Source organism: Orussus abietinus, unplaced genomic scaffold (assembly GCF_000612105.2).
Source record: "Orussus abietinus isolate OABI.00-Male unplaced genomic scaffold, Oabi_2.0 scaffold19, whole genome shotgun sequence".
Lineage (NCBI taxonomy): Eukaryota > Metazoa > Arthropoda > Insecta > Hymenoptera > Orussidae > Orussus > Orussus abietinus.
In genome coordinates, this window is record NW_019395981.1 from 1,300,657 (window position 1) to 1,326,566 (window position 25,910).

The following is a 25,910-nucleotide window of genomic DNA, read 5'->3' on the forward strand; positions in this document are numbered from 1 at the left end:
CCTTCGGCCCGGCAAAACCCGTTCTCGCGGTCGAAATTACGCGGGCTCCCCAGCGCCTCGAGGAGTTACGACGAAACGCGCGAAACATCCTCGGGCCTTCGATTCGACCTCCTTCCCTTGCATAAAAGTCGAACCCGGGTTGGCTCCGAACGGTTCTGCACCGCCACCAAAAAGGACCATTGAGATTGGATAGACAGAATGAGAGAATAGAAATAAAGTACCCCTAATGAACGTTCCTCTGCTCGATCGACCCTTCCCAGGAAGGGTTGCCAAGAATAATTACATTTTACCATAGACTTGGAATTTTTAATAACGGAATTTTTCACACACGGTGGGATTTCTCGGAACCGGGAAATCGCGTCGACCGTCGTCCTCCCGGTGTCCTATCGGCCATACGATCGCGTATCCGCATCCGGAGGTTACATGGGAAAAGTTGAACGACTTCGATATGGCGTTCTCCAATCCGGCTGTTCCAGGAGCCAAGTCGTGGAGAGGTCGTTGAAGACCTCGGATGGCAGCCCCGGCGAGGTCCAGAGAAGGGTCCCGAAAATATAGGGGGAGCGCAATTCCGGGAATGGTACCAGGGCGGGTCTTCCGGTGTCGCGGAGCGCTCCAAGGGTGGGGTGGCCAGGGTGGGCGGAAAGTTTCGGGCTCCTCGACAGGAGGAGCGGAAAGGGTGTATTCCCGGGAATATAGCGGCGGTTAGGTGGCGTGGCGCGGTCATATTTTAAAACTCGTGCGAGTCGGTTGCGGGCGCAGCGTTCCCGGCGGTGGAGAACGGAGAACCAAGTTGCGCGCCCTGAAGAGGGAACCAGGAGGGCGTGCCCGGTGTTATCTTGCTTGTTCTCCGGGTGAAATATCGGCCAGCGGTTTCAGGCCTCCTTCCTTCCTTCTCGTCTCGCCTCCTCCCTCTGACGTGCCCTCTTCCGCACTTCTGCCGGATCCCTCGCGTCATCCGCGAGGTCTCCTCCAAGAGTGAGAAGCTGAAGCGAACTTCAGGTGCACCGTTCCCCGGACCCGGAGTCTACAGTTTCCCTGGAGCCCATAGACTCCCGAGCCCCCCATTCCGGACTGAACATCCCGGGCGATCACCAGTAGGTCGAAGAACGACGCCGCGACTCATGGCGACCATGTAGCGCCCCTAAATGGGCTTGCAAACGAACCGGTAGTCCGGGACCACCATGGTCTTCTCTTTTTCCCTCACCTAGTAGAGAAAAACCGGGGCTGGAAGAGCCTTGGAACGACACGCCGATGCAGCCCATTGACGGGGATTCCTTAGCCATGGATGGAGCCTTCCACTGGAGGTCCAAGGATCCCTACCCTATCTACCTAGGGGGGACTTTTCCGTCCTTGGCTCGGGTTTTTCTAGGCGCGTAGACGCATTCCATGGCGGTTAATGTCTACCAGCAGCAGAGTAGGTCGGAGGAGCAGTTCTCGGTGCATTACCGCCTCGTTGCACCCATCTATCACCGTTGAGTGCCGCGCGTAAACGAGCGGCCGCGGGAGAAGGCGAAGGGCGAGGGCGGAAGGTAGAAAAAAAAAATCGCCAGGCAGATTACGCGTGTCCGTCCTTCCCTGGGAGGGTTTCCCGGGACCGGGGGGCCAGGAGATGGCGAATGTTAACGATTCGGCGAGGTGCAACCGGGCAAGCCGGGTCCTGATCGCGGTCTCTTCGTCCCCGGTCGGGACTCCGGACGATGGACGCCGGGGCAAGGGTCAACGGCTACCGGCGACGGCGACGACGTCCAAGAGGCAATCGAATTAGCCGGCGCCGACGTCGGTAACCCCGCGGGGAGCGGCGGAACCGGCGCTGCCAGACGGCGACCGGGCCGAAGAAGGGTCCTCCAAGGATTCCCCGTAGCGGTACGCACCGGTATTCCCATACCGGAGGCCTCGGCGTCATTAACGGAGGGTAATTAATAATCGACGCGGGTGACCGGTCTCCGACCCCTGCCCCTCCATCTGCCCTAGCTGCTTGGACCAACTACGAGCGGAATCCACCTAATGACTCCGCGTCGTGGACGCCGACGAATTGCCCCCGACGCACACGAGGCCGCGCGCCGCGACGCACACCGGCGACGCCGCAGAATCCGGATCCCATCGGCTGCGCGAAAAAGAGCGGCCGGCATCTCCGTCTCGCTCCGAATGGCCCTGGGCCCGAGAAAAAGGAACCTCCGGCCCGGGCGACCCCGAACGTAAACAAGAGCCGTCGGGGCGAAGAAGGGCGATACTTTTTCGCCAATCATTTGTTACGCGCCCCTACCCAGATAGGGCCGAGGGAACGCGTCGGGTAATTAGGGCCGATCGGACCTCGCTCGGAGGTCTCCTTTCCGCAAACGAATACCGATTTCCGCTGAGTGGTACCGCGTCAAAGTCGCCCCCGAGACTTTCTCCCCGGTCACATTGACCGCGGCGCGTCGACGCGTCGGGGATGAAAAATGTCAAAAAACTGCGCTTAACCCTGTCACTTTCATTGCGAGGAAGTGACTGTGAAAGAAAATCTACCGAACAAGAAATTGGTTTTTCATCCTTGATAATTTGACGCGCCGCGCTCGGTACGACCCTCGACGCGCGCGGAAGGTCGACATCTGTCTGTCTCCGGTCACTCTGAAGGCCGTCTTTGTGGCTTAGGAGCGAATCAATCGGCTCGCCTTATTAAGCCTCCCGCGGACCTCATCGCGCGCGGTTTATTCACGCTGCGGTGTGTCCGAGGTGGTCGCTCGCGATGTTCCGCGCGGATCCGACGCGGGCGGAGCGTTCGTCGGTGTTCGACTCTCCCTATAGGCGCTTATACCCTATTAAGGGAGTGCGAGAACACACGTGGATGTCCCTTCCAACGTGTGAGTGTCCGTCTGGGTGCATCCACCGCAGTCATGTGCAAGTGCAGCGCACAAAGGCGCGCGCCCGCGCGCGCACTCTTGGCCGCGTTACCGGGGGAAAGATCGTACGCGCGGGTAAGAGGCATCGATCTGCGAAATACCCTGCTAGCCTTAGGTGCGCACCATTGTGCTAGGCTGGATTTAGTATTGCAGGCAGCTATCGGGTCGTGCCAGGGCGGGAGGAGATAGAAATAGACACCGGAGAGGCGGGGGCTGGCGAACGCCGGAGTAGCCCAAGAGGGCTACTAGGGGGCTTATAGGGTTTCTAGGGCATTTATAGGGTTTCTAGGGCTATTATAGGGTTTCTAGGGCGCTCATAGGGCTACCGGCACCGATAGGGCTGTCAGGGATCCCAGAGCTAGGGCTTTCAGGGGATCCGTAAGAGCCGCACGAAGATCTCCGGTGACAATGCGATCTTCCCTTGGATACGGAATTGTCACCGCAGGTGGACGTAAACTTCCCAGGACTTTGGGTCTCGCTATCTTCGTGATTAACTCGTCTCGTGGAACCGAGTCTAGGAACTCGGCACGAGCCTGTCGAGGTAGGTGCAAGGACTCGATATGGTCACGCGGTGATGGGAGATTTGCACCAACCGTCCCGGTCGTTGATCATCGGGGGAAGGAGTCGATGGAACAACGGCGCGCCGATGACTCGTCTCGAGTGATGGAGGTCCTCGGAACGCGGCCAGTCCTGCGACTCGCCGGTTCGTCCTGGCGCGTGATATAGGGCCTGCCTCGAGTGCTCAAGACCGGGAACGCTCTCCTTAAACTGGCCTCCGTGTTCGCAGCCGGAGAAACGTCGAAGATGTAAGGCGGAAAGTTATTTCGAGCAAGGCAGACCAGTTCCACCCGGCTCGGTCGTCTTCCTCGGCGGGATCGCCGGTTTATCCCGGCATCCGCCAGGACCTCCGCGAGTCCGACTTATCGGGCCGAGCCAGGACTCTCCCAGAGGGTTATTTCCCCCGATTCCTCGGACCGGCGTCACCGGTGCGTCCCGGGTTTATTGGGTTTTCCGCCATCCATTTCCACGGCTCGCTGTCGCGCGAAAAGAATGTCACGATCGAGCGACCCCCGGCGACCTCCTGCATCCCGAAGGACCCGAAGTCGCGGGTGAAAATCCCCCACAGGACTCCCCTGGGGTCGCGAAAAATCTCCATCCAAGATTCCGACCCCTCCCTTCGCTCTTTCCTATCCTCCAACGTTCTCGTCACCTTCGCGGTTTATCGACTCCTTGCGCAGAGATCGTATGGAATATTTCCAAGCGTTTTCCCTACAAGTTTCGAGAAACGATTCTCTGGACCCCCACCTTTCTGCTCGCCCGGGTTATCGCCCAAACCCCTCGTTAGTACTTTCGAATGAAGGATTAACCGCAGACGACGAGAGCAGCAATTGGAACGCGGGAACTGTACGGCTCGCTAATGTAATCCGCCGGCACAACCGTGGCGAACAAGTTCGTCGGTTTCCGAACCGGAAATCGGTTGGAGCACCACTTCGTCGAGTTCGGTGGTTTCGGAACCATCGAGCCTCGCGTTGGACGAATCCAGGTACCCCTTTCTCATTGTTCGGTCTATTAGCTGATGAAAAATCGAGGGCGACCGAATATGCCGTTCCGAGGACGTCTCATCCGGAGAGGTTCTGGATACCTTCGGGCGCTCTCCCGAAAAATGCCGAGAAAAATCTTACGACCCTATATACCGAAGGGGCGCGGAGCGTTGCCCCTTAAACCGGCGTAATCCCTTAAAGCGAATCCGTCATCGCTTAAGTATACCCCGAGGGGTGGTCCCGTGGGATTTCGATCCGCCGAGTGCGCAGGGGTGCGTCCCGAGGGAGGATTCGAGTGGCACCGCCGGCATTCGCTCCAGCTCCGTCTCCTAATTCTTCCCGGAGCCCGTCGAACGCGTAATTCCATTTCGATCCGAAGTTTAGCGCGCCTCGCGCTCGAAAACCCGTTTCCACCCGGCCGGGAAATGAATATTTAAGAAGTCCCCACGCCCACCCTCCCCTGGGACCCCGCCGCCACCCGGAGAGCTCTGTACGTAGCCGACCTCGAAGAGGGTGGTGCCAGGATTCTGCGAGGTTGCAGCAGACCACGGAAGCACCTCCACCTGTGAAGTGTCCGAGGTCTCCCAATAAATGTCCCAGTGATGAGTAAAATCGATCTTGGTCTTAAGGGGATGTGAAAATTGCTCCTTAGTGATCAGTCATCATCAAACTTTTCTCCTATCTGGGCGTACCGACTCGTTTTAAATTCTACACCGCGAATATCAATGAAAATAAGAAAAAGCTCCGATCCCCATGAAATTTAATTTCTCGTACAGTTTTAAAACTGTCCCTGAAATTTTCTCAATACACCATTATTAGGTCATCTTAAGTCTTGCATTTTCGCAAGATCAAGTTCGTCGGTAAAGTCCGCGAAAGTGGTGGAATTCTTGTTACGGTGGAGGTGAAAAATGGGAGTGACGTTAGGAGCACCACGGTAATCGCAGAGTCCGTAGAATGAGATTTCGGGGGTTTGGGGTACTTCGAATGGGGGGAACAGGAGCCGGGTGGTGATGGTCCAGCTGCAGCATCCCCCCCGTCCCTGTCGTTCTCCAAGTTGACGCGACTGGTCCCTGCAAAATTGACAACTCCGGGAAGGTATTACCCGGCATGTCCGGTCGTGGCGGATCACCGGCTCGCCGGATTTCGAGTTAAAAGCTGGAGGACCAGGGCCCAAGGATCGGAGATCGGAGGTCCTTGATCCAACGTGGGTGGAGAGGGTCGAAACCAGGGTGTGAGTCGAGTTTTCGGGCGGTTCCCTCCGCCCTCGCGTTCTCACCCCGGAGGGAGAGGAAAAGGACGAGAGAGGGAAGATCCTTCGTTGCTTTTCGTTTCGGCTTACTGAAATAAGCGAAACATTCGGGTCCACGACGGTTCGTGCGGATCCAATAAAAATGTCCGTCCGGAATCTCGGCCGAGGTAAATTGATCGGTATCGATGCGTCGAGTCCACTCGATTCGTCCACTACTGATCGGACCTCGGACCAGACTCGTACTCTCGAGCGAAATAAAATTTTCCAGCTCGGCAGGTGCGTTCGGTGTATCCAACGAATCTCTCTCCCCGTAGAGGATTTCCGCGATGGCGCAATATCTCCCCCGGCAGACATTTTGAGTCCGGTTCCTTCCGAGACTCTGCGCAACCCGTGGCGGTACACTAACCGCGAAACACGCGAACATCCATGCGTGAAACCCCGAGTGGTCGGCCAATACTCATCCCTATGGAATTTCAGCCTTCTCGGCGAGAAACGGCTCGCAGGAGAAATAAGCGGCATGCCCGAGAGAGGGAAATCTACAGGATGACTCAGAATCGCCGGAATCCAGAATACTGGCATCCTGCCACATTGTAATCCTTGCCCAAATTCGTAACCACCTGGATATCGAAAGTATCCTTTAAGAGATTCCCAGGATTCGAGAGACTGGTCGAACCTACATTGTCGTCCGAGGCCAGCTATGGACGTCCTGAATTATCCCTCAGCCGGTAGCTCGGGGAATCCTTCGAATTTGACGGAAAATTGATGTCGCCTCTTGTACCTTGGCATGTGTTTAGAATTAATTTTACACGCGGCAGAAGGAGGAGGGGGAAAAAAATGAAGAGAATTCGTGCGAGCCTATACCGCCGGCGTAGGACTTCTTCACCTGGCAGGCCGAAAAATAAAAGAGGACCACCTGAGACCTTCGCACTGGCAGGCCGAAAAAAAGCACCTGTCGTTCCGTAGAACACGCGACGTACAACGCGTTACACGCGTAGATGGCTCGCATTTAAATTCGACAAAAAACCCGAGGATTTGCATATACTCATCGGCGTCCGCTCGTTTGGATTTACGGTGACCCGGGTTCTCTCCAACAATGCCGCTAACTAATGCGAGGAAATGAAAAAAAAAATTCCGTCAGTACGAGTCACTCCAAACGGACGTCCATGAATAGAGGACGATCCTCCCGTCGACTGGGTCCCTGGGGGCCCTCCGGTGTTTACAACTGCACTACTTGAAAGGAGGAACTAAATATTGGGTGCAGAAATATCCTAGGCTTGGGAATTATTTTCTTAGGGAAAAAGGGGGGAACGAGATTCGGCTCGGGAGAGGGGGGCCGACGAGGAGAGGTCCTTTCTTTTCTCCCGAGAGGGCAAGTTTTATAGTCTAGCGTGATTCGTCGAACACCTTGGGCCCGACTAAAGTGTTTCTTCGACGCGCTCGCCGGGCTACCGACACGATTCGGCATCCCTAGCCTAATTACAAGGTACGCCACCGAAGGCCCGGCACCTGCATCTCCCATTTCGTTCCGTTTCGGACGGCATCGTCCACCTCGAGCCAGCCGGTCCACGAGAGAGCCGAAGGCACGTAAGTCGATCCCTGCATTTTTCTCACGAACCTACGGCAGAGCCCAGCCTGCCTTCGAGGCAGAACCTCCGTGGTAACAATCCCTCGATCGACTTTCGAGGTTATGTCCCCGAAGTGTAGGCCCAGCTCCTGATTTATCCCCGCGTATCATCGAAAAACCACCCGGGAATTTCCTTCGATAAGTGAGTGACATTTAAAATGGGTCTTGGTGTTGGTCCATTAGAAAATGTTAAAGTGGCGTCAGAGAGTTTTCATTCGTGAGACTTTTCTCCAAACTGGGTTTACCGAATCGATCTAAAATTTACAATATAAATTTACAAAAATGAAGGGTACAAGGAAGGTCTTGAAACTCGTGAAATTTCAATTTTTTCAAAATTTGTTTATAGATACTTTTGATATTGTTTATGAAATATGGTATTTCATGAGTGTCAGAACCTTCCTTGTAGCCTCCACATTTACGGGGCAAAGTTTGAAACGATTCGGTACACCCAGGTAGGAGAAAAGTTTCATGAACGATTGACTCATCGGATGCCACTTTCACATCCCCTTAAGCCCAAGTCTTGCATTTGCTTATCACCGGCATCGAGCCAACGTCTTCGGGGATGTTGCGGGGATTTGGGGACACGCGCTAGGGGATCCAGACGGCGAGATAATGGGAAAGTTGGAGGAATTACACGGGGTCCAGAGTTCGCAGAGGCCTTGTAAAGTGGACGGCACGCCCGAAGCAAGATTCCCGATTTTCCTCCCTCATGTCGAGCCTTATCCTCGGGATTTCCAGGAGCCCTTCCATCCGTCCACCTATCTCCTGCAGCCTATCACTTGGCACCCATGACGTCGGTCCCCAGAACCGAAGGACGCGCCGCGATCGGTGCTCGTGGGAAAGGGTCTGGACGATGTAAAAAGAAGACGTCCATTACGACATCTGTTTGCCAAGAGACAGAGAGAGAGATAGAGAGAAAGGCCGGTGGTAAAATTCCGGTAGGTTTATCTCTTTCCGGAATGCCGAAGGAATGCTCTCCAGCGCTGGTCCCTCTCCTGTTCCGCTTCCACGAGTCGACCACGCGCGAATCCGAATCTTCGACTATTCTATTCCGATAGAGTTGCTCTATCCGGGGCTCGGCAAAGGGCGAAAAGTAGGAAAAAGGGGAAAACAGGGTAGCCGCGATGATTTGGCTCGGCGGACTTTTTCGTCTCTGCAAACCCCTTCTGTCCGGTGGAACCTAACCGAGCCTAACCAGCCTAACCCAACCGGACGCACGTAACCCGCCGCTGGTAAATAGTCCTGCAAACAGGACACAGAGTTGAACCCACGATTCCGAGTCGTCCGTTCAAAGCGTTTAATTAAAAGGAACACATCACCCTGCCGCATTTTCCGCCGGGGACAGGTTGGCCCGGACAAGGTACCATAGCGAGCGAAACGGACTTCCGGTTCGCCGGACTGCGTCCTGGCGAGGCGCGGTTGGCTTTGGTCCCGATTCGTTTCGATTTCGGTTAATGGGTTGGGTACATAAAGGCCAGTGTCAAGGCTGCGTTTAATCAAAGCATGGCCCTGGACCGAAATCCGGGGGTCGTTTATTAATTCACGTGGACCATTCGCCCCGCTGGGACCGACCGAGTCGAGCGACCGGATCAGCTGACGAGGTTCCGGTTCGGATATAAAGCTGTAGGATTCAGGACACAGCTATTTAAATCTAGGCGTCGCTTTCATCGGACCACTCTTTACTATCCCCAGCCTTGTTGGACGTTTTCCTACGCGGGGAAATGGCTCCCTCGAGGTTCCCCGGAGTCAGGGTGGAGGGCAAGGGAGAACTTCCGGTCGACCGTGTTCCGGCCGCCGATGAAGCGTGGCTCACTTTGGAGCCGATTAGTTTCGGTCTCGGCTAATGGATTGGCACACAGAGGCCCTGCTGGCTAAGGTCGCGAGCGTTAAAAAAAATTCCGGGAAATGTGTGCGGAAGAGACCGAGCGTTTGTGCGGTGCTCCATGGAAACGGCGAGTCCACCTCGGCGGAGCCGGTCTCCTCTTATTTATTAAAACAATACCGGCGCGTCCAATGAATATGCAATCGGCTCATTAAAACGATCATACGCGTCCTTTCCTTCTGCGGCCTCCGACCCTTCTGCGTCCTTTCAGACCCGACGCTCGATCCGATTAAGAAAAACTCCCAGGACGCGCGTCCTGGCTCGGACCCAACGCGTCGCGTCTATTGTTGGACTCGTCATAAATAAGACCACTCGTCTCGATAACGCTTAATCTGCGCGAGATCGGGTCCATTCGCGACTCGACGGTCGGGAACCGGGCAAAGACAAAAGGCGATCCCTTGGGGACGTCAAAACCCGGCCCTCTGCATCCGAGGCTTCCTTCCTTCCCCTCGACGTCGGCGCCCTCTCTTTGTCGCCGATTATCCACGCAGGGCCCTCCTTTTCTCCCGATTCCCCGGTAACGACGCACTAAATTGCCCTGGCCCAGGACTCGAGGACCTCGCGGTCGTTGAATCATAAATGTCGGGGACGTGGGTTCACGATCTAGTCGGCGACATCGAGTGGAAACCGAGGAGGCACCCCTTAATTAACCCTTGGGCCCTCCTCGTTCGACTTCCCCGCGTGTCAAAGGGCACCCTCGAGCCCTGCCGGAAAGTTCCGGCGATGTCCTCGTAAAGATCGGGAGCCGGTGAATTAATTCCTGGGGTAAAATCCCTAGATGAAAAAATTAAGGAAAAGTGCCATAAATAGGAGTGCCCCCGTTTCGCCGGATTTTGGGGTAGCGAGAGGGTGGGCTCTTATTTTTCTAAAATTTTGAATTTGTCGAATGAAATCGGGTAATCTCATAGGTGGATCCTTTGAGGTATCTTGGGTATAGAAGGGAATTTTCGGGGCGACTGGATTTTGGGGTTCGAATAGGGGAAAGAATTCGGAAAGTTTGCCGTCCAAAATAAATGCGGGGGAGAGGTTAGGTACCCATGGGGTCGCGCTCATCTTGGGAGGCAGGGTGCAATCAAAAGTTTCGCCGGGCCAAAGGATCTGGTCTGGTGAAAAAAAAAAAGAGAGAGAGAGAGAGAGAAGAAGAAGAAAAAGTGAGGATATCCGGTCAGCGTCCCGTTTCAATGGCGTTCCGGGCTTAATAATTCGTTTCCCGGGGCGGCAGGCTCGGGCGGAAGAATGCTCGATAAATTCTTCGATGCTTCTTCTTCCTCTCGACGTCTCGACTGTCAAAGAGCGAGTCGAGTGGCCTGGCGGCGGATCCAGGAAAAAGGATCCAGGAAAAAGGATCCAAGAAAAGGATACCGTGGAACCGGGCTGGAAGAGCGACACCCACCGATCCCCAAGTTTCCCGGGATCGTCGCTCGACTATTGACCCGGCCAAGAAGAAGGTCCTGCGAAGGACCCTTTTCGCCCTACGGACTGATAACGAGCGATCCTGGTCACGCGAGGACCCTCGTGCAATAAATCGCAGATCACGCTTTTGATCGTCAACGCGACGGTCGATCTCGCAAACCGTAGTCGAGAAGATCCGCCGGCGCGTTTCCGCAAGCGGACGAACGTCACTCGTCGGCGCGTCGACGATCGATGCACCTCAGTCCCAGGCGCTAGTACCGCGGCAGCGTAAATTTTTAATTGCACGATATTTACTCAATGAATTAACCCGCTGGGCTGCTTTAATGGATCCCGCGAAGCGTCACGCATTGCTCCGGACAGGTGTCAATTAACCCGAAAAACGCGAATTTCGACTGGCTCGCGGAACGCGCTCGATACGCTCGACCTCGGACGGGATCGTTAGCGGGCGTTAAAGCGCGGCCCGTTAAAACGCGGCCAACTTGCGGGATTTCGGCAGGGCCGCGCGTTATCGGAGTGCCAGTTCGCGACACTTTCGACTTTCCTATCTCCAAGGGCCCAGAGATCATCCCCGAAGATTGGTCCCCGATCGATGTCGCAAAATAAGCGATCAACCAGGATGCGCTCCTCCGAAATCTAGACGATCGACTCCCCGGTGCACCTTCCCGCAAGGTGGAGTCGACCCAGGGCGAATCTCGACCATTTCGAGATGCCGATCAAACCCCGCCAATGAAACCCGGAATTAAAACCAGTCTGCAAAGGGAGGGGCCGTCGGGGGTAACTAATGCGGCCTCACCCCCGGGTCACCCTCGACTTCACACTTTGGGTGAATTAAAATTTTCATCGGGGGTGGTTAGTCCCCCGGTAATTAAAATGCATCCACGGGCGGATCGGAATATGCGCGGTCACCCCCAAGCGTGTTCGCCGCTTCCAAGGGTTTGTTGGTCGTCGGCAAATGTTGTAAGTGCAGGGAAGGAAGGAATCGGCCGAATCGGATATAACCCGGGTTTTAATTCATTTTAACCCTTCCGGAGCCTCGATGGACCCCGGGTCCCGCGGGCCCTGATTTATGCGTCCCAGGAGCGCTTCACGGACCGCGCCCGACCGGAGAGATTCCAAAGATGCATGGTTCCCCGTCCGCGGAACGATGCTCCTATATATGTATACATATATATAGGCGTTCCGGATGAATCGATACCGAATGAATATCTCCGCTCCCCGGGCCCGCCAAGTCGTGGCCGGCCATTTCACGCCCGGCCCGAGTTTCCACGTCTCTCTGTATGAATTGCAAATGACTCGGCCGCCAGATGTACTTCTTGACCGGCGTTCCTAACCACCATTATCCCTCCGATATGCCCTGTAATTATAGCGTCGCGGAGGGCCGAGAATACCTGCCCATGTTCTCGTCTATCCATCCACAGTCCCGTATCCATTACATATTCATTCCTTCGGCCCTGCGACGCGTTTGCCTTGCATCGCTGCGTTCCCGTTCCTTTTGCACTTCGGGATCGAACCGCGTGTGCTCAATTTTTTTATGTCAATTTTTCCCCCGCGTTTATTTTCAATTTCTTTTTTTTTTTTCAAGATACCCAGTCTTAAGCAGTCCTGTCGATAGTCATTTCCCTTCCTCCTGGAAGTCCCGTCAGTCGGTTAATTTTCAAAGAAGCGATATCTATCCGAGGATTCGACGCGACCCGAGTCGACGGCCGCGTTGCGTCCGGCGACCTCCGAATCCGACGTGGGCGCCGCGCCCGTCCCAGAAGAAGCGTATTCTCCTTTAAGGTTATCCACAAATACCGGTATGTCCACCTCGGCGGCAAATAGTCCGCGGAGGACGGCTCCCTTTCTCTCTCTCTCTCACTCTCCTCCTCTTTCTCTCTCTCCTCGAGGGAGCATCGCGGAGCTGACGACATCCCGCTGTTCGGGCTAGCCCTTTCATGTCGGGCCGCCGCGTCAGCGGGAGGCACGGCCCGCCGAGGCTCCGATATATTATTACCCGAAGTCATTAATGGTAAACTGCAATTCCCCCCCCCCCCCCTCCCCGGGACGGGCCCGACCGGGACGGAGCCTTTCCTGTCCCCGGGGCCGAGCACCGATGGCTCGGAACGCAAGCGATACACGGCACCGGAATAGACCCGGTGGTCATAGGCCATTGGTACGCGTCTATTCCGCCGCGTGTCCGACGCGTCATGCCCCAGGGACCCGATCCTCTTCCCCAGGAACGGGATCGACCGACGTCATCCTTCACCTCCTGGACAAAGTCTCCACGACTTCTCTTAAAGCCTTTCGAAAGTGGCGTCAAAGAGCTCTATGAAACTTCTCTCCAAACTGGGTGCACCGAATCTCTTGCAAACCTCACAACCTGAACATGGAGGCAAAGAATAAAAGTCACTCGAAAAATTTCAAGTTTTTGTTTTTCTTTCAATTTATTTATATACATCTCCAGAATTTTTTTTATAAGTTTTGAAACTTCATGGGTGTCAGGACCTCCTTTATAAAATACCGCTTTCAAACGATGCACCAGGACTTCTTCGACTCCAGCTAAATTTCTACGTCCTTTGTCGCCTTAAAATCGCCCGGTTCTTTTTTCCTTTCTTTCTTTTTATTTTTTTATATATGTGTAAAAAAATTAATAGAAAGGATCTAATCCCGATTCTGGATGGTTCACCGAGTGAGGGCCACGTGACCGACTCACCAGTTTGATCGGGCGTCGTCACTTGGTACCATTTATCGTGCCACGAGGAACCCCCTCTCCAGGGGCAGAACCCCGGGGCGTAATCCCCCCGTCGCGACATATTGCAATGTTCGATCTTGCTCTCCCACTCGCAGGAGATAATTCGGACGCGGGCACGCGATGCGATGCGGTTCCGGAGGCGGAGGGATGCGGACTTGGCCCGATCCGTGCGGTGGGTCTCGCCCAGGGGACGTCTCGCTCTCGTCCTCCTCGGTTAGCGATGTCGGCTAACACGGGATTTCGCGGAGTGCACCGGCTACAAGGCGATGTAGCACATTCCGGCGTTTGGGCTAGCCCCTGGAACGAGAGGGCGAAGGGGCAGGGAGCCTTGTACATTGCGCAGCTACGTCCCGTGTACGGCCCACTCGAGCCGGTGGTTCGCCTCCGGCCGCAAGACCCCGAGGTGTTATCCTCGCGTCGCGACGTATTGCGACGCCCGATCACGCTCCGACGGGCGTCCCCCACGGCGACTCCGTTCGGATAATCCGAATGCGGGTCAACCGCTCCCCCAGGAGGAATAGGTCCTCCCTCCACCCGGAGGCCGCCACGCCCCGAGGACTGCGCCTCAGGACCGAATCTTGCATTCTTTGAGGCCAAATCGGGAGAAATCGAGACCTCGGGAATTGCATTCGAGGGAAATTGACGAACCCAAAGGACGCGTATATAAGATGCAGCCGATAATCCAAATGCACCCGGGAACGAGACCAACCGGCTCTGGATCCTTCGCTCCTGTGAAAGCCCCCTAAACCCCCCCCGGCGCACCCCATGCGCTCGGGCAGTCGGAGGGGACAAAAGTAAAATGCACCGAGGCGCATCTTCCTGCTCCAGCGGGCAAAGATTCTCCTCCGCTGGTCGGTCGGGCGTCAAACGTTAATTGCGAGGGGGCGAAAGCCTCGCGAAGACCTCGCCTGCTGCGCGGCTCCCAGCGGTCTCGTGTCGGGACCGATTCGCGAGATCTTGCAAAAATACTCAGCGAAAGGTGGACCGAGGTATCTCGGTGCTTATCCAGGAGGTGGTATTGTTTCCGCGTCGCCGATGATCCGGGTTTAGTCCTTGTTCTCCAAGAGGGAGGCCAGGGCTGCGCCGCTGCGCCCACGATTAGACCGGCCATATTGTCCATGCGTGAGCTGTGGTTTCCGGCTCCTCGCGCGTGCCTCCATGCACGGGACCCGATCCCTGTCCTACGGTTAATTCCCGCGACGACGTTAATCGAAGCCCCGGCGACCGAATCGCAATTATCCCGATGGGCAGGGGTGATTCGTCCCTGCGAGTGCTCGGGTCATGGCGCTCGAAGGAGGCTGGTCCAGTCCTGGATCTTCCTCGTGTCTTCCCTGATTCGATCTTATCACGTCGGGGGTAATTCGATCTTGTCACGTCGAGATGTGATGCCCTTTATTCTTAATTACTCGTGTTCAAGGTATGTGGTCCACGGTCCAGGTTCGAGGCGCTTCCTCGCAGCAACGCCGGGATCCGCCGTCGATGGCGCGACCATCGCGCGATGCGCCAAAATTCAAATAATTGTTATTCATTTAATCTTCGAGAGTTTTTCATCTTGCTGTTTTGAGAGTGTTTCAACCTGCCATGTCGAGATTATTCGATTTCATCGCACCGAGGGTAACCTTCGACGCCGGGTCGGGGGTCCTCGTCCACTACACTCGGAGAAGTCCTAACCGCGCACTAAAACGGCATTGTAGCGCGTCGGTATGGAACTAATGAACTCACGACCGACGGGGCTTTCACGGACAGAGTTATTACAGCCCCTTCCTTCTCGCCCTTCCTCTCGTCCCGACCTCTTCCCGTCGGTGTCCGAGAGTTCGTCCGCGCCTCGCCCCTCTCCGGCGCGCCGACTCCTTTATTCCTTCCTCTCGTCCTTCCTCTCGCCCTTCCTCGTTTCTTCCGGCGTTACTTCGCGAAAATAAGCCGGACCTAGTTTTACGAGCCGACGGTCTCCCGACGACCCCTCTGGATCGCTCCAAGTTTTTGAACACCCTTCCTTTGTGATCTCACTGGGCGCTCCATCTTTGTGATATCACTGGACACCCGATCCTTATGATATCACTGGACACCCGAGCTTCGTTATATCCCGTGGATGTATACACGGATTAAACACGAGACTTTGTAATCATAGGCCTCCTAATCTTTACGAGTCTTTGGCACGGTCTATTTCAGGGACCGTCCAGCGAGGAAATTAAGTGCGTTTGATTTCCTTCGAGTACGGCAATAATTCGAATTATTCGGCCTCCACTTTCGATTAAACGCTGTTTTCCCGTCGTTAAGCGAATTCAATGCAGATGGGAACCGCGCTCCTGGCAGGCCAATCGGCGTCGTCCACGGGTAATTACAGCACGCAGGCTAATGCAAACTTAGCTGAAAGATTTTATTACCGGCGGGAGGAAGTAATTAATTAGGCGTTTCAGCGCGTCCAGTAAACAGTAGACACCTCCATTGTTGGGCAATTATCCACGATGCATTTAACCGGCGCAGTGCCTACGCACATGGCAAAACTGCGCGCAATTTCGATGCCTTTAAATTGCCCGTTCGCACGTACGCGCTAACTATGTGAACGTCGGCCGATCGTTGAATTATCCGAAACTGCGGGAAATCCGAGGATTTCCTCGCGTTTCGGAACCCCCTGCAAGGGAGAGTGCATTTTCCGAGGGATGCATTCGCGCGAGCAATTCGATCGCATATGGGAACACTTAATTCGTCCATTTCCGATTTTTTCTTTTACCCACGAGCCGGACGAAAATTTGTCTCTCAGCCGCCAGAATTCCGCAAAATGTCGGGGGTTAAAATTAATTACGGAGGTCACGAGTATTTTCAATTAATTCCTCGACAATTCTGCATTATGTCGGGACGAACGCTCGAGTTTTCGTCGGGTTTCACTCTGAAGAATCGCGCGGGCGACGAGGGCAGCAGGATGCAGCAGGACCTCTCCTCGGGAACCGCCACAATGCGATCTCCTGAATCGCATTACTGGAGGTTCAAGTTTGAATGACGGAACTTCCCGGTGGGGAAGGTTCGCACCAACGTCAAGGAACGTCTCCGGTCGAACCCGATCTCGAGATTTCCGAGCGACGAAGAAAAGCGACGGTATCGCTTCGTCCCCGAGGAACAAAACCGTTCCTAAGGACGCGGGATGCGGTTTCGCGGCGTGACATTAGCCGAGTTTGAATAAATCCCGCGCACGGGGTGAAGGAAGCGTCGGGGGACCCGGCACCATTCCTCCGGAGGTTCCGCGGCGGGTTCCGCATTGTTCCTGGCGGACGCTTTCCGCGAGGACGCGCATCAGCTCTGCGTAAATTCGCTAATTTTCATTTTAAAAGGACTCTCCCCTTTGCCCCCGGGCCGGCGGTCTTTAAGCAGGGCTCTCAGGCCGGATGAATTCCGCCGGAATCGACAAAGCCGCGGGAGAGCCGCTCCGTTTTCGGGGTCGGCCAACTACCGACCCTCGTCCCGGCTCTCATTGTCTCTTGACAATCTCGCGGAATCCGGAGGATTCTCCGCCTTAATTCCATTAGGTTTTACGGAACGACCGAGCTCTCTGCTCCCGGAGTAACTTCTCGAGCCCGGGCGTCGCGGCTTCGTTATCCGCAGTTTCGCGCGTCGTCTTGGCGGTTTCCGGTTCCGCTTCTGGTCTTTGACTCTACTCTCGCGTCGGTATATGATAGGATCGAGCGATTCGCGTCGAGGATCGATGCCGGGATTTATTAAATGCCCGCCAATATGGCTGCCCTCCCCTTTGTAGTCCTTATCAATGCTGGGGCGATGAATGGCTATTCACTCGGAAATCAGTAGAAACGATTTCCTTCTTTTAGATCCGATTACCTTTGATTTCGTATGATAAATATCAATGTGATTCGATGACAATGACGTTCGGCCTCAAAATTGGGACAATGTTTCGGAGGTTTCCAACAATTTTCAGCTGATTTCCACGTGATCGAGAGCATTAAAATTCATGATTGAATGGGGGATTAATCCCGCGAATGGAATCGATGATTCCGATCGCGGATCATTACTCATCGTTTTGACCCTGACTCTTCGGTTCAGTCCTGTACAGAAGACACTTCGATGATTTACCTAATGCTTATGGGAGTATTGAGGTATTCTTCTTTTTAATCCGAATTTATTTTGAATTTTCAGAGAGGTATGCCACGGTGTACGCTTGCGAGGGGAAGACGCTGGAGATCCAGTGCAACCAGGGCGAGCTGATACACCTGATAAGGGCGAACTACGGCAGGTTTTCGATCACCATATGCAACGAGCATGGGGACACCGAGTGGAGTGTCGACTGCATGTCGCCCAAGTCCTTCAGGGTCCTCTACAACGAGTAAGTCATTTTCTGGGAGCATCCGTTTCGATGTTAGCTCCTTAAGTAGACCTGGTGAAGGCATCAGCTGATTCCGTCGGAAAATGGTAGCCGAAGTTGATGCAAAGATCCATTGTACCGCTTTCTCTTAGAGATCGACGTTCTATTTAAGAAAGTAAAATGGTCCAGCAGCTGATGCCTTCGTGCTTCCTTAGGAAGATGACCAGGTCAGAGTTACCACTTCACCCTGTCAAAGTCCTAAGAAGTTCCCGTAGTCGTAAGTAGACTAGTGAACGCAATTTGAAGCTCGGTCGGCGGCACTTTGATGGCTCGACGAACTGGCCAATCGCGGGCCATCAAAGCGCAAAATGGCTGCAGATCGGTGTCGAAAGAAGTGCCACGATGTTGAATCACGGCGACACTTCGTCTTCACCGATCGGCTCCAGAGGACGACCCGAGGCTTCGCAAACCTTGGATTAGTTCCCTCCAAATCCTGGTTTCCTGCGCCCGGAAATCTGCGCGTAAGCAGCTCTACTTCCTCCCTGCTCTTTGTCAACAAATCTTCAGTTATTTCCCTTTCCCCCCCCCCTTTTTTTTTCTGCGGATTTCGTCGAGGAGAGTGCGGAATATCCGGGATAAACGTGGATTTTCCGGATCACGTACATTTATGCATAAGCTCGCGAGATTTGCGTTGAAGGGCTGAAGAGGGAACATGCGGATTGCGAGTTCTTGCGAGGATAGCGGAACCAGTGATGGGTGATCTCTCGACGGATCTAGATAAATGCATCTCCGACAGGAAATTCAATTCTCCCCGTCATCATCATTTTTAATAACCGCGTATCGCTCGGATCTTCAGGAGCTCGCTGAATGAATGGAAGACCCGTTAATCGATAATCTGTTTATAATCGCACGCGAGGTAAAAACACCTCGAGCGTGAAGAATAAATACCTAGTATTTGCTCGCTGCAAAAAAAAAAGAAAATAACTTCCCCGGTATCTCTAGAACTGCCCCAAGATGCATTTATCACCCACCCGTCACAGTCTGCGGGACTTTCGCAGCCATCGCGTGTAACGGCAAGGTGGAGAACAAAAGGAAAAAAAAATTACGAAAGAAATTCCTGGGCCCTCTGAAGGGATGATTGAAGGTACGATTTTTGACATTTTGGGGCGGGGGATTCCGTGAATATTTTGCTTTTTTACCGTACCTCCTTCCTCGGGCAAGTTTACTTTAATTCGTAACGTTAATTCAGAGGGCCCTTTGGTGGCTTCGAAATATTTTCCGACCGGGCGGAATCGCGGCGCTCTCGGGGCTCGCCCTCCCTCGGGGGTGGTCGATACACCGTCGAGGACTTAGTCTCTTTTCCGCCCTCCCCGGTTCCGGCGGTTCTACACCAGCAGTCCAGAACGGTGCAGAACGGAGGACCATTTAAACTTGTAAAACTACGCCGCGAAAGTATGTTTTTCGAGGAGGAACGCGAGAGGGTGGAAAAGAGAGGGACGCGTTTAAAGTTCGAACGGTTCTCGCACCGAGTCACGAAAAAGCCGGGGCCAACTTTGAGATTGGCTTCGGCTTTGGGGCCGAAGAAGTTTCGTTTCCCCGTTGTGTCCGCCCGCTCGTAAAGGTACGAATTCTCCCGCGGAGAGCTCGCCGCTGCGTTCCCTCTTCCGCCACGCCTTATCCTTTTATCTTGTTATCATTTCGATTCCGGGCTTTATTTCTTCCCGAGTTTTCCGATCAGTCGGCGGGACTCCGGAAAGAAAAACGAACCCGAGGACGTTGCGAAGGGTGCAACGATACCGCGGAAAAAGAGGCGCTAGACGCGGAAAGGGAGGCGGAAAAACGCCCACGGAAAGGACACGGCCGAGGTAGACTGCACTTGCCCTGGACTTGCAGTTTCCATCTGTCCGTAATCGGATAAAAATCCCTTTGAAATACCGACGATAAAGTTCGATTTTCATTTTGCATATCGTTTATCGCTATTCAGGAAACCGGGAAATATCGCGATTTCGCTGTATTACGAGAACCCTTAATCACGGAATCGCGCGGGATCTTTCTGAATTCCTCATTGCCGGAAATAACTGCAGTTTCGCGTGCAGTGCAGAAATTCAGTCGCGCTCGTTTCCTTGGAACGCCGATCCGACACCTTTCTCCTCGCGCCGATACTTCTGCGTTTCCAGCACCTCGGCCAGGATAATTGCACCCTGCGCTGGGATTTACGTTACGGTCATTCATAATCGCAATTCGCGAGTCTGTTGTTTTTTTTTTTATTTCTTCCTTCGCCGCTCAGGAATTACGTTCGCGCGTTACGTGTTGACGCTAACGACGGAGCCATCTAACGCACCTGCGCCATTAATCAAGGATGGTTTATGTGGTTTTCTGCGTTCAACTGTAATCGCAATCTTTGGGGCTTGGTGTTCTTTACGAGTTCGTCCTGCTTATACGAAAGAGGGTCCTTTGGCTCGTCGGCGATACCGAGAGGTCATGAAAAATCGCTAAAATTGCAAGAAATTCAATATCGCCGACGAGGTGGATAATTCCCTTTTCCACCGTGCAAGTCACCCGTCCAAGCATTGCGTGCATCCTAAAACGCTTCCCTACCTTGATCCCGCGCATTGCCTTCGCATAATTCACCTGTGGGTTTACCTGGTCTCCCTGCATGCGTTCGCGCAGTGCGTCTCAGACATCCCGTAATTACGCGTGCCCGTGCATGAATGCGTTCTCGCACGGTCGTACGTGCAAGTACCGGGGTACATACACGCACTCGACTTTCCGCGTCTATCCATCAGCCGTCACGCTCCGTCTTGTATTCTCATAATTTCCCCGCTACCCTGGAGCAACCCGCTCGGAAGAGAGGTGCGGATAAAAAAGAAAAAGAAAGAAAGATAAAGACATCCCCGGGAGTATCCGACCTTACTAGTCCGCGTTAGGTTTACGCGGCTTCAATTTCCCATATATATTGCTTACCGAGGGGTCCATTATTGCCAATTTCGTTGCGTACTTCCGGCCTCGAAGGGGTAAGAACTCTCGGCGCGTCGCCGACGTACCAGATTCTAGAAGGAAAACCACTCGTCGAGATTTCCAAAGGAAATATTGCAAACTCGGTACACCCCGTAAAGGTCGCTCTAAATTTGACGAGATGCATCCGGAAAGTCAAAAAAGCCTCCTTCTGAATTCCAACTCATAAGACCACAATCCTCGCGCCTCGTGTATTAAAGTCGGGAAAAAATGGGAAAATAAAAGATTCATAAAAGTGTTAAATTAATGTTCCACCCATGGAAGTGCGAAAATCCCGGGGAGGGAATTTATCGCGGGCGATCGTGTAAAGAAAATTCACTGTTTAATGTTCCACCGCGCATCGTCTCGGCCGAGCCTCGTAAACGTCAGCCGAAACAAAGATGTTCCGGTGCTGGGCCGTGGATGCACGTTCAACTAGTGTTTTGTGGTATCCTGCCGAGATTGCATCTCGCAGCGTCATCAGATGGAGATTTTTTAACGAGCCTCGGCGAGCGCGTGAATCCTCGACTCGCGCTCGCTTCCTTCGAAAATTCGCACGACTCTCCTCGCGCTTTGCTCGTTTCGCGGTTCCGCGTCAGCGGGCGATCTTTCCGCGTCTATCCACCGAGAAGATCCGGAGATATTTTCGATACGGTGGCGAAAAGAGATTATAAATAAAGAGAAATAAAAAATACGAGCGAATCCCCGCGTCCCATCGATTTGGCGCCGAGGTCGAGTGCAATTCCGATTTTCGAGTAATTAAAAAGCACACCCATAGCATATCGTTACCGCCACGCATTCCCCGGTAAATTCCCCACTTTTGATAGGAGTCCAAAACTCGTGGACGGTTTGACGTTTATTCGTATTTTTTTTTATTTTATTTTTTTTTTTCCTTAAATCCAGGCGACCTCATAGAAATGCATCGGGACGTTGCACTCGAGGGTGTTCGCTAAAGTTCGGGATGAGAACGGAAGGGGAGAATCGGCGAGGTTTTCTTCGTCCCCGTAATTTCTTTGCCGAGTCCGTGCTCGACGAGAACACGAGTAGAGATCGCGAGCTCGAATCTCGCGTCGAGGCCTTTTTCGAGTGGTCGAATCGCCGTCCGAGGCAAGAAGCTCCATCCTCGGCGTATCGATCCCACCAGCGTCTCGTAATTTCATTCGATCCTACTTCTCGGGCCCGGCTTTTAATAAGAAGGTATCCATCCACGAGTTCCCGGGGTATATCCTCCTCCAGGGATACAGGGGATACCCGGGCTGCCGGATAAAACTCGCTCTAATCCCCCGACCCGCCGGGATTAAGAGAAAGATACTTCGTAACTTGTGCGGACTTAAAGTATTCCAATCGGGAATATGCAGAACGGGGGAATACTTAAGCGCCGTCCTTTGCGAGGAGACCTGGAGATACTTAACGAACGCGCACTCGCCGAGAACTGCATCGGGTTCGGCCCTTGCAAGTTCTACCTATACAAATGGGATGCACTTGGACTGCATCGACCAGGAACCTCGACTCCAAAAGATCCGACGGTTAAGTTGGATTTTCTGGAGTCGTCCTATGACGGAAACTCGTGGTCGGTTATATCGGAAGGTTTTAGGGGGATTTGCAAAATTTGTGAAATCTGCATGAATCCTGGGAAACGCACTCGCGAATTGCAACAGATTAGCGTTCACCTTTCCGGTTTGTTTTCATTTTATCGCCCCGTTTACCGGTCATCGCGAATCCCCGACATCCGTTCCCCTTCCCTGTACCAGGAACTGCATTCAAATTGCATGCTTACGACATAGTTTTGCGAAGTCGCCGGGCTAGTTACGATTCGTCCGATGACTCGGGACACGCGGCCATTGTGGGGCTTTTCGTCGGCCAGTCGGCGAATTCGTCACAATGGCCGTATATGCGCCCGAAATGCGATGATTACACCCAGCGGGGACGGTAACGCGGATCGTAACTGCTCGGCTCCTATGTACGCGCGTACATAGACGGCGCATGTCATGCGTATGTGCGCGCGGACTGACATATATTAGCTACACGAGTTTAATCGTGGAACGTGTACCACGTGCCGTGTGTATTGCCATGGATTGTTTTGGAATGCCAGGTCGAGGCTTCGTCGGTCTCTCTGTGTACATTTGTGTGAAGTGTCCTCCACTCTGTTGCATCCACCTGCAAAAGACACGGCTCCCAGGGAGACTCCCGAAAATTGGGGGAGAAGCGCCATTTCGCGTCTGGATTACAATTGCCCGATAGGCCCTGAAAGCTCGGAACGCTCCTAATGCGTCCTCGATTGGCTGGGAACTCCAAAGCTCGCATTCGTCCGGTTTTTGAGGAGAAAAAAAATGTCCCCGTCATTAATTACGCGTGAAATATTAATCGGAGGAGGTAAACATGCAAGAAGGGAAACATGGATAGCCAGGGTTACATCCAAGTCGATTATTTAGAAACGTCCGAATTTTTTTTGGCAGCCATCCGAGCGCATCTTTGCTCCTAACTCTAAATCGCCTCCCTGCACGGCGACATCGGCTTCCGGTATTTTCGGCCGCGTTTAGTCCGAAGTTTACGTCGAAGCGTTGGTTGTCGAAGCCGAAGTCCAAACACGACAGTTCCATCGTCCTCGTAGGCTAAGCGCCGGTCGCGTCCGAAACTCAGGGCTTCCGAGAGAGGAGTTAGCCGCGGAATTAAGTCTGGACTTTGTGAGCAAATCCGCCGAAGCAAGGACCCGAAAGATGGGAGGTGCATCAGGGAACCCTTCGGGAATTTGCCGAATTTTCCTTGCCACTTAAGTCGGCCCTGAAAAAGAGCCGCCCTTAGGACGGCTCTTCGCGATCGAACGTCGATTCCGCGTCGATATTCGCCCTCTTCGTTCCTGACCCACCGGAAGCTTTCATCCGCCCGGGTGGCGGAATATTGCTCGCCGAGGATTCGCGAAATCCGGAACGACGCGCTTACTGCACCCCGCAGATGTCTCTCCCCTAAGGAATCTCTCATTGCTCCGGGTACGACCGATCTTACGACGTTGTAACGTGCACCGAACCGTGGCTGGGGTAACCGGTGCGCAATTATGGCACCCAGTACCATTACCCTGCTCGAGCTTTCGGTGCTTCCCTGCCCTGCCCCACGTATGCAACGCAGTCGCACGTGCGAATTACCCCCACGTGGACGCGAAGGAATGGTCCCTTCAGGACTGTCCTGGGAATTGCCGCCTCATGAGAGGGGCCATTTTTACGGCGACATCGGGTCGAGAAAAGCGTACAACCGTTTCTCACCGGAACGAGCTTGACGCCTCTTCATGGCCGCGTAATGGACACTTGGACGTGATTTTTGAGTGATCCAAATTCCCACGGATCGGATTTTCTGTTCCCGTGATCCTCGCGACGCAGGATTAAGCATCAAAATCGCGTCACGGGATCTTCGGTTAGTCCCTTGTACCGCGGTAACGGAATAAGGAAAGGGCCCTCCCGCGTATATCGCGGCCATGAAACACGCGTTTCTCGCGCAAACGCGTTTTAGGACTCGCTTAATCCCCGCGGCACCTCGTACCTACCTTGCTCGTGAACGATAACGCCGCGGACGTATACATGTGTACATGCTTCGGTAGTTAGACGGGACGCCCGTGTATACACGAAGATACACGGTTAACGCACGTGACAGTGCGACATGAAGCGGCGGCCCGTATACTTGTATTTGCGTTAATGGCCTTTCTCATCAAGATAGGGAGACGGCGTACATCCCGCCCTGGGACCGTCCTCCGGTACTCCGAAAAGCTCCCGGTTTAAGAATCGCGATTCCCTGACCCACGATTAAGTCCGACACGGGGACACCCGGCCAAAAGGGAAAGCGGCGCGAGATAAAAAGTAAAAGTCACCCTGCAAACTCACGTGATTTCGCTCGCTCTGGAGAGGCTTATCACTCAATCGTCACGGAAACGTCGCGGCTCGAGCCGGCGATTATTCACGTTTCTCTGGGACCGAGTCATGGTGGACGGTGGCGTAAGAGCGGTACTGGGAGAATCGTTCATGGAACCATTTAAAATTTGTTATCCCTTTATTTCTCTTCTGGAGGTCGTCACCCGGTAAACGACGGTTCCCCCTGTGGAACGCGGGGTTCGTGAAATTTTCCTTTTTTTTTTTTATTTAACAATAATTCCTCCCTGGAACCCTATCTTGACGAACCGAACCTTCCGATTTTCTCCGAGGCGCGCAAAAATGCCGCGCGGATTTCCCCGGCTTTTCCACCCCGAAAGGGCGATATTGCGTTTCCTCCCCGAGTCCCCCAGCCCGTCAATTATAATACCGGGCGTTATTTCGCGATGCTTAATAAGCGCGCATAATGACGTTCGCGCAATTAAACGCGAAATTGTGACACGTTTCAGCGGGCGGGGCTAGCGTCGTCGCATATTTATCGCCCCGCGCCGCGAATTCGATTCGTTTTACCGAACGTGACGAGGCGGCCGCCACCCCTCGGCCCATTAACTATCGATTATCGAGCCGGCCCGGCTGAGCCGAAGATTCGATACCGATTTGCGGATCGCTAGGCTCCCCCTTTGTAACGATATCGCCTGTACGTTATTGCGAGTTTTCCCGATCCGGGGGTCTACTTTGCGCGTACGTGGACGCCATTGGGACGCGAGACGAGTATATCTCTTAAAAAAACGTAGCTCTTGGAAAATCCCGATTTGGGCCACCTAGGAAACTCCGTTCCAGGGATTATCGGTCCGTGAAATCAAATCGAAGCCAAGAACTGGGGGGAGCGATTGTCCGGAACCCCGGAGGAAATTCGGATGATTTTTTGCCTACCAAAAAGCGAACGAGGGAACTGGGAGTTTATTTGGAAATTAAAGGCCTCTAGTTTTCGAATTTTTATCGTTATATCTGGATTTTTGGGATATTCGGATACTTCGAATTGGGAATCCTCTATACAATCCCTCCCTTGCTAACGACGGTGCCCTGGTTTATTAGTGAAAATGTGCTTCTCGTGCCGTTGTTCCCGTTCTGCTTCCTTTCTTTCTCGTTTTCTCTCTTCCGTGTTTCCCTGCCGCGCGGGATTTTTCCAAAAATACAATAAAAATGTTCACTCCGGACGAACCGAGTGGTCGTTTTCGCTCCGAATGCTCGGTTTTTATATATCAACGTGGCCGGAGAAAGAGCGAGAGAGATGGTTCCAGTTTCCTGCCGCGCCGTATGAATCCGTAGATCCTGGCGAAACTGAAATAATTTTTAATTGGTCTTCCTCCCGACGGGGCCTTTTATTTCGAGCCGAATGCCCTTTTAGAAAACGAGACAAATCCGCGATAATGC

General features: G+C 53.7%; 1 protein-coding gene across 4 annotated transcripts in view; it reads left to right on the forward strand.

Annotated features, from left to right (window-relative positions):
• Positions 1-25,910, forward strand: part of LOC105699824 (latrophilin Cirl) — a 183,924-nt gene that overhangs the window by 138,870 nt on the left and 19,144 nt on the right. For all 4 annotated transcript variants that reach the window (XM_012425166.1, XM_012425165.1, XM_012425167.1 and 1 more), the window contains exon 3: positions 17,463-17,649. In XM_012425166.1, the coding sequence (XP_012280589.1) occupies positions 17,463-17,649 (187 nt within the window). The remainder of the gene's footprint in view (positions 1-17,462; positions 17,650-25,910) is intronic.